This window comes from Pollachius pollachius, assembly GCF_949987615.1.
Source record: "Pollachius pollachius genome assembly, chromosome: 17".
NCBI classification, from domain to species: domain Eukaryota; kingdom Metazoa; phylum Chordata; class Actinopteri; order Gadiformes; family Gadidae; genus Pollachius; species Pollachius pollachius.
This window is the reverse complement of record NC_136950.1, coordinates 10,146,031-10,154,911: the sequence shown is the minus strand read 5'-3', so window position 1 is coordinate 10,154,911 and position 8,881 is coordinate 10,146,031. Positions and strand designations below refer to the sequence as shown.

The following is an 8,881-nucleotide window of genomic DNA, read 5'->3' as shown; positions in this document are numbered from 1 at the left end:
GGCCACAAGCGAAAATCAGACTTTATGTAGGAATACATGAAAATAAAGTCAAGATACGAAATAACAAACACAAAAAAATATTCTTAATCTTCACAAAAACTAACTTTATAAAAACGTCTGCACGCCTGAGCGACAGAGGGAACACCAGGTGCACTGCACTTCGTTCTAGTAGTACAAAAACTTATTAGAAAAATAATTTAAATCCCATAAAAACAAGTCAGAAACAGAAAGTGCAAGTTGCAGTGCATCATAGGTTCAACTTCAGTCTATTGCGTCACTTTCCGTTCTGCTCCAGGTACATTCGGGAGAGAGAGGCGGCCATGGCGCGCGCCAACTCCTCGTCCCGCCTCCTCTGCGCCTGCGCTTGCATGCACCAGTCCTCATATTCCGGGTTTGGGACGTCACTCTGGTCCAGTATGACGTCATAGTGTCCGTTGCTGAGCCAGCTGAGCCAGATGTCGTCTGGTCGAGGGGGCGTGCACTCGTTCTCGTGCTCGTCGCCGCCCAGGTAGTGCACCATTGTGGAGACTGTGGGACTGCGCGCGCCACCCCCCGTGGTCAGGTGAACGTGCACGCGCAGCATCTGGCTCATGGCCAGCAGCTCCGGATATCCGGCCCAGGCGCCGTCCTGCGACGCGCTGATGAGGAACTCGCCTACGTCACCCTCGATCACGTGACTGAACTGCTCGAGGTGGTCTGCGATGTGGTGGATGGTGCGCTCGCGCAGCTCCAAGTGTCCCGACTGGTCGCCGGAGGTCGCGCGACACACCGCACGATACAGACAGTTCCCGTCTGGGATGACCTGAAAGCGAAACTTGTTCCTCTCGCGGAGGTATGCGTTCTGCTCCTCCACTTCCGCCAGGTACCGGCTCACCTGGTCCCGCAGACCCAGGGGGAGGGGGGCTTCATGAACCGGGGACTGGATTCCCCGGTCCTCCGAGTCTCTACTGGACTCCCTCAGAAGGATGGGCTCCTCCCCGTTCTCCTCCGAGGTTGCGGATGATATCACCAAAATGTCACCTGTGATGGGTCCCACGTCCAGTGGAGGTACAACGACTCTTGATTCGTTTGGATTTCGCGCCGTTTCTCTGTCCCGCTCTTCTCGGCCCCTACCGGTATCGATTCCGTTCGTCCCGTCAGAGCTGAAAAGACCATTTCCAAGTCCGGATGGACCGTCCGACTCCGAGGGGAAGAGTTCGGTTCCGTTGCTCAGATGTTCCAAGAGATTCGAGAGCATCCTGTTTGTGTCAGGTTCGGTGAGGTGTGAAGCCTCCCAGTCCGGAGACCCAGATACCGGAGACTGGCTCTTCCTCCTGTTCTCTGTGGTGATGTGGATCGGTACCGACCTCTCACCCACACCGGAGCGCCGGACGATGACTTCCGCCGTGGTGGTGAAGCGGACCGGATGTACCGGCACAGCCTCGTAGTAGGAGAACGCGGGCATGTCTCTTACGGAAGGTGGCGACTGCGCTGTGTTTAGTTTATCCCCGGTTTTACCGTTACAGGTCGTCGAAGATGGAGGGGTCCCGTGCTGTGTGTCGGTTCCCTTATTCTCTGAACTAGTCGTCTCGTTCAACAGCTCCGATCCGCGTCGTAAAGTTATGAAGACTTTGCTGGATGCGCGCGGGTAATGCGTCAGACCGCTGCTGTACTGCCGCATGGTGCCCGGCTGCTTTATAGTGAAGTGTGGCGGCTGTTGAGAGGGGGACGGTGACCGCCACGGCTAAAAATACCGCGTGTCGTCAAGAGAGACAACATGAGAGTTGTAGTGGACGTTTCCATGGCCGTGAGTCCCACCTCACTGCAGGGAAGGGCCGCGGTCAAGTTGAGCCGTCGTGCGCGTCATGCGTGTAGGGCACCGAACCTAACTAATTTTAGACCTTGTCGTGTTATATTCAGCGCCTCTCCTCTTTCAGGTCGTGTCATGGTCGGCTTCCGGTGACATTCGGTAACGTTCAGCACCCCGAGAGAATGCGAACCATCCGGTGACCAGCGCTCAGACGCGCCTCGAGCCGCCGCTGTGGCGTCGCTGCTGTGGAATGCATTCAGTGTGCCAACATTAACCAATAAAGTTCTGAAGTCTCCCTCTGATGAATCACAGCCTTTTAATAGACCAGCATCATAGAAACAATAGTTTGAGATAAAAGTAGTTTAGTAATATTAGTGATTTTATTATCCAGTAGTTGTTGAATTGCCTACAGTTGACAGCTTTGAAGCCCAATAAAGATTTTTTTTCCCCTATGTTGGATGTTACAATGATCGGTATCAAACACAGGCGTTTAATCTTTATTCATTTTTTTTTACATTTCAAAGAACTATACATGTATAATGTTATATTTATAATGTAGGCTACTCAGTGCAGAGCAGATGTCGACCTACACTAAATTACCTAAGGTTAGTAAATAATAACATTATAACGTCGGCCTTTGGACTGACTAATATAAGACCTACATTATTAATATTATTATTGTTAGGCTACATCAGAACATGATGATTTCCAAACTAAAAGTGACCAACTTTTCTGACTTGTCTTGTATTTTCTGCTATTGCTGACGTGGCCGGTAGGGGCGCCATCGGAGCGCGTTGTCACCGGGATTTAAATAAAAGGCTGTTATTTGTTTAGTTAGTTTGAGATAAATCCGTTAGTTGTTCATTCTGAGTTATGCTCCGAGTGTCAGATTGCAGATTGTGGATGAGTATTGAGGAGAATGAAAGAAAAAACACTTTTTAACTTGGGGATCTGAGCATAAGAAAGGAGTTAGGATATCCAAATATTGTCTAGAAACACCAGCATTATATCTGGTTACGTTTGGCCAATTTTCAAAAAAATCGGTGGGATCAGATTCGATTTTCTTTGTTCGATTTTAGACAGACTTTATATTCATCCACGAGAGGAGATCAGGTTAAACAACATAGGACTACATTATATCATACAATATCAATAAAATGGGCTGGTAATCATAAAAATAGGTATGAAGACCCAATTCTGACTTTTCAACGATGTAAAATAATCACAAATAAATTTGAATGCGCTTAAACTAAACATACAATCTCAGAGGTAATTTGTTTTGGGAGTCTTATATTTTTAGGCCTATTCCAGGGCATGACCAAACAAAAACAAGCAACTCCCTGCGATTTACTTGGTGCCAATGCCTGACCAGCAGAGGGCGCCCTCGCACCGTGTGTGCAGCCCCTGGTTACCGTTACGGTGCAGAACAAAAGACGTAGCTGGGATTATGATAAAAGAGCGCGAGGCGACGCCGCTGCAGCAGCTGTCGCAGAGCCGCGCGACGCATACAAATGAACCGCCGACCTAGTCTGTTGTCGCGCGGTGGTTAGCTGCCGGTAGATGCTGAGACGTTAGCACCGCATTATGATATAAATAATAATAATGTTAAGATTAATGAATAGTACAATGATATGTTTAAAATATAACGGCAGTGCATTTACAACTCTGTCGCACCAATTCATAAACAACATCGAGTCTGATTCCCTCTCGCGGTTCGAGAGACACGTGTGACGTCACTCCTCAAGTCTGTTATTGTGTTGTGCTAAGACTGAAAAACAGGGTTTTGATGAGCATATCACACAAGAAACTGAAAAGACACAAGACATGCATTTTGTATATCGTATTGTGTAGTGCTGAGTGCTGTTATAGTGACGTTTGTGTGTTACTGTGGGTCTTTACCCGGCTTTATTTGTTGTGCAGTGTGTAATATTGTCTCTACAGGCTGTATGTTGTGTTGTGTAGTGTTGTGCATATAGTTTAGTCTCGTGTAGTTTGCAGTTTTTATTATTGTGTATTATTGTTTTGTCTCTACAAGCTGTATGGCTTGTAGTGTTGTGTAGTGTTTTATTGTGGTTGTTATTATGTGTGTCTTCAGGCTGTATGTGTGGACTTTTGTTGTTTGTGTGCATTAGTGTGTCTGTAGGCTGTATTTTGCGTAATATGTGTATAGTGTAGTGTAGGGTTTGTTACTGTGTGTCTCTACAGGCCGTTTGTGTTGCAGTGTTGTGAATTGTTTGTGCATAGTGATGTGTAGGGTGTGTTAATGTGTCTCTACAAGCTGTGTATGTCGCAGTGTTGTGGATGCATAGTTTTGTGTAGCATGTAATGTGTGTATCTACAGGGTATGTTTGTTGTAGTGTTTTGATTTTGCGTGTGAATAGTGTTGTGTAGTGCGTTTCGTTGTGTCTCCAGGCTGCTGATGTCAGAGTCCTGGCTGGTGGGCGGGTCTTAGCGGTTGAGTCACACAGCTGTCAGAGATAGCTGTCATCCAAATCCTCGATCAAACACACGGCCAGACGGCTTTTAGTGCACGTCTCAGGTCACTCTCTCCCGAAACACGCTGAAGGGGGAAACATATTACCAGAAAAGAAGAGCAAACAAGTAGTGTTGTGTTACAGGAGAATCTCGACAGTTCGGATACACGCTGGGAATATCTGGAGGGAAAAACTGCAGCGACTTGAGGAAACTGACGACTGCGCTTCGTCCGTGGCGAACGGCGAAAAAGGGATTTAATCGCAGAGATGAAGTCAAAAAAGGGTAAGCTCCCGCGTTTAAAAGTGGATATCGTATGCAAAAGAGCGTAATGTAGCCGAATTGTTGACGGTAATAGCCGTGCGCCTCCGTGCGCCATGCAGTCCATTGTCTCCTCCAGCTCGTCCATGTGCTGCGGGACGTCCATCCTACCACTTTATAACCTCCGCACACACTCACACACACCGCTACCTCCCAGCCATGAACACCGACAGCCCAGCATATTCCAACACATTCACACTTAATGTATTACTACCGCTTTTGTTGTATTCAAGGCTTTAACTTTATGCTGTGAAAGGGTCGAGTGTTGTTTAGTTGAACCCGTTTACCTGCTATGGTGGTTCTACATGTGGCGACCATACAACAAGACGTTAAACATGTGTGTTTGTGTGTAGGGGGGACGCTTTGAAAAGCGAGAAAGTTTATTGTAGTTTAGCAACTGTTCCTCCGTGTTGATAGCCCATACTTTAGTCATCCGAAGAAGGTTCAAAAGCCCATGTAGCAGCTTATATTATTGAGGGAATCTTGTTGTAGGGGGGACGCAGTGAGAGAGTTTGTTTCAGTGTTTTGTGACCTCGAGGAGAAGTGTGTGTATGCGTGTGTTGCTCTCGGGTCCCTGACCTCGTGGTCCTCAGACAACACAATAGACTTACACAACTTCTTCAAACTTACCCAGCAGACAAGCTCTCCGCGGGAAACTTTCTAGTCGTTTTAATGTTGTCCCCTCTCGATGGTGATAGAGATCTAAGTCTACCGGGAATGATTTGGAGTCGAAAGTGCAGCAGTTGGTCTGGAAAACTTTTTTAAGCGAACACACAAAGAAGCCGAGACTCCACAGGATTCTTTTGTTTAGTCTGCGAGACGCAGCAGCCACAGGTCCCCTCCCCCCGGTGACCTCATCCCGCTGCAGCGCAAATCTCCGCCACGGAAACCCTTCTTACACTTTACCTGCTCCAACCTATTAACGTGGTAAAAGTTAAAGTTGTTTATTTCTGAAACTTGTTCAACCATCAGAACGCAAAGTCACCAACTCTGTTAACCCCCCCCCCCAGTGAGTTAAATAAAAAGCCCACGTCAATGTTTAACACGTCAAACGAGTGCGTTTGTAATGAGAGGGATTCAAGAAAAACAAAGAACGAGTGAAAGCCGCCAACAACAAAAAAAACTCGTTAGGGAGGAATTCCCCATTTGGTCAATAATTGTTTCCTTGATCGTCTGGGATGTGAGTCGTGGCATGCGGCCCGACCTCGGCAGTGTTTGTCAAGGCAGGTTTTATAACCCTCATGGACACACACAGCGCCGTCAGATCTGCCTTTTGTGACGGTCTCTCTCGCCCCCTCCTCTTTTATGAATCACATGGTGCAGCGAGATGACAGCTCTGACACATCAGCTGCCGAGCAGACTTGAGGGCGGGGCTACAGGCGGGTTAGCACATGGAGGACCCATACTATAGTTGTTTTCACTCCTAACTGTAGCATACATGAACACAATTGCCAAAAAAAACGATGCACAGTGCTGAAAATAACAAAATAAAATAAAATGTTCAACTCACTTTCCCTTTCTCCCCCCCCCTCAGGCATGATGATGCTGTCGGCCAGCGAGTCGGAGGACGAGGACAGCGCTCCGTTGGACCTGTCGTCCAGCGGCGGGAAGAGGAAGCGGCGTGGGAACCTTCCCAAGGAGTCGGTGCAGATCCTGCGGGACTGGCTGTACGAGCACCGCTACAACGCCTACCCCTCGGAGAACGAGAAGGCCCAGCTGTCCCGCCAAACGCAGCTCTCTACCCTGCAGGTAGGAGGAGACGGGGCACTGGGGGGCAGCCTCATGAGGAGGTCTGCGGGGATGCTAGGATGAAGGAGGGTTGACCACGAGGACGGGGGGGGGGGGGGGGGGGGGAGAGAGTATTTCTGGCTCTGGAAGGGGGGGAACCCCCTCTTTCCATATATCTATGATCGTCTTCTCTCCTCTCCTCCTCTCTTCTTCTGTCCTCTACTCTTCACTCTTATCCTCTCCTCTCCTTGCTCCCCTTTCCCAGGCAGCTCCTCCTAGCTTAGCCTCAGCCTAGCTTGTCCTTCTAGGTCTTGTTTGTTTTGACCAATATTGCTGCATCATCATTTTCAAAACCGAAGAAGCAAGTTTAAGCCAGCGGTTTTGCTTCCAAGATGCATCTGAAACAACGTGTGTGTGGTTGCTCCTAGTTTACCTGTGATCTGACACCAAGTGTGTGTGCGGTGGCTCCACATGTTTCTGTGATCTGGAACTAATTGTGTGTGTGTTTGATCCCCAGGTGTGTAACTGGTTCATCAACGCCCGGCGCCGCCTGCTCCCGGAGATGCTCCGTAAGGACGGCAAGGACCCCGACCAGTTCACCATCTCCCGGAAGAGCTCCAAGTCCGGGGACAGCTTCTCCGACGGCTCCCAGTCGCCCAAGCCACCCGGCACGCCGCCCAGCGCCGACGACGGCTACGACCAGCGGGTGCTGCACCCGTCCGGCTGCCACGCTGCCCTGCCGGGGGTCCTACGGAAGGCCTCTTCCCCCTCTTGTTCCTCTTCATCATCCTCCTCCTCCTCCTCCTCTTCATCTCCCTCCCTGCCCCTCCGGCCTTCAGTCATCTGTCACACCACTGTCACCACGGCGATGCAGGCCAGCATCCCCCCCCTCGCGGTCGCCACGGAGACGGACCGGGGGGCGGCGGGCGCCACGAGGTGCCAAGAGGACACGCCCCCCAGCGACGGTCAGCACCAGCACCCCTCCTCTCCCACATCCTCCATGACCTCCGTCGCCCTGGCCCCCGATGTCATCACCGCGTCCTCCATCGCCTCCCTCCTGACCTCCATCAGCTCCACCCTGGAGGGCAGTCTGAGCCCCAGCAGCAGCGGGCTGTTCAACACTCCCCCTCCGACGCCCCCAGACCTCACCCAGGACTTCAGCGGCTTCCAGCTCCTGGTGGATGTGGCCCTCAAGAGGGCCGCGGAGATGGAGCTCCAGGCCAAGCAGCTGGTCCCCTAGACCGGCAGGAGAAGCAGGAAGAGGAGCAGGAGCTCCACCGTTCAGTGACTCGATGGTGAGGTGGGAAGGCGGGGCCGGCCTACGGTAAGCCCCGCCCACTTCAAGGAACCATCCGTGGTGGAGAAGGAGGTTCCGGGTTGAACAAGAGACGTTATTCAGGTGCCTTGGCTGTCTATGATTTCTTCGTGTACATGTTATTTTCTACATGCTCCATCTTTTTGCACACAGGGACCAAAAAACAATTGTCAGACTAACGCTGCCTGCTTTATGTTATTCCTTTTAAACGATGAGAAAGGGGGAGGAGTCTGAGACCTTATTCTGTACCGGGATTGGTCGATTCCACACGTTTTCCTTTATTTTTTACATTTCGTAGATCAGTTGCTGATTGGTTGGCCCACTAAGGCAGCGGAAGCTCATCTCAGTGTCTTCAGAACAATATTCTGCATTTATGACATCACTACTGTAGTTCATGTTATGTTTTTTCATAAGAATATCGTAATATTGTTGCGTTTGTTTGTTTGTCTGGATTTTGCTTTTACAGTTTTTGCCCTTTTTAAACAACGTCTCCATTTCCTATTAAAGGTAAAGTTTGTTTTCCAGCAGGGAGGGGGTGTCTGACCCAGCCGTCCCTCCGCGAGCTAAGGCCAGTCAACCAAACACACTAAACTACAGAACTAAATACCTTTTATGTACAATGTGTATAGGTCATGTGATTCCATGCCCACAGATGTGATTTGTTTTCATACTGTTTGTGGCGAGAAGAGGTCACTTGCAATTCAAATAAAGTTTTGTTTTTTTCTAAATCTCTGAAAAGTTAATGTTTTCCTGCTGGAAGTCTGGACTCAAGATACTTGAATAATAATGAATAATTGCATTCATGAAGCGCTTTTTAAGGCACCCATGCATAAATTAGTGCTGGTTCAGGGTTGAAATGGCCACCGATGCATATCGTTCTCAATCATTCTTGGCTAGAAGGAGTCAAGCAGTTGTTGACAGTAGGTTGACCTACTATTAATCACTTGGTTTGTGGTTGATAATATCTGATCTTAACACGGCCCTCAGCCCGACCTGCGCCATAAAAGATTTGGGAAGTTTGCTATGACCGCAGGTTAGTTGTTGACATTGTTTGTCCAGATTTGTGTGAGCCATGAAGACAGGCAGTTGGCGATCTATTCTTTTCCAAAGTAGTGTTTAGCAACTCCCATATGTCTAGATTTTTCAAACAAGTTGGATTCTGTGTTTACACCCCACTGCGCATGCTGACGGCTTAGAGACTGAGGCCTGCAGTTTTTGAGTGAAGATGGTGGCTAGGTTTGAGGCAGTGTGATAAA

General features: G+C 49.2%; 2 protein-coding genes across 2 annotated transcripts; one reads left to right on the top strand and one right to left on the bottom strand.

Moving 5' to 3' along the window:
* Positions 1–212: 212 nt before the first annotated feature.
* otud1 (OTU deubiquitinase 1) lies at positions 213–1,952 on the bottom strand. The gene has a single exon (XM_079754750.1). It carries the CDS (start codon positions 1,658–1,660, stop codon positions 275–277), a length of 1,386 nt encoding a protein of 461 aa, XP_079610876.1. The 5' UTR covers positions 1,661–1,952; the 3' UTR covers positions 213–274.
* A 2,353-nt stretch (positions 1,953–4,305) lies between these two features.
* tgif1 (TGFB-induced factor homeobox 1) lies at positions 4,306–8,265 on the top strand. The gene is made up of 3 exons (XM_079754387.1): positions 4,306–4,546; positions 6,117–6,331; positions 6,828–8,265. Exons 1-3 carry the CDS (start codon positions 4,531–4,533, stop codon positions 7,548–7,550), a joined length of 954 nt encoding a protein of 317 aa, XP_079610513.1. The 5' UTR covers positions 4,306–4,530; the 3' UTR covers positions 7,551–8,265.
* The last annotated feature ends 616 nt before the right edge of the window (positions 8,266–8,881 follow it).

Coding starts and splice junctions, on each gene's coding strand:
- otud1 (XM_079754750.1), bottom strand. CDS start 1,660: ATGCGGCAGTACAGCAGCGGTCTGACGCATTACCCGCGCGCATCCAGC.
- tgif1 (XM_079754387.1), top strand. Junction 6,332..6,827: donor CGCAGCTCTCTACCCTGCAG/GTAGGAGGAGAC, acceptor TTTGATCCCCAG/GTGTGTAACTGGTTCATCAA.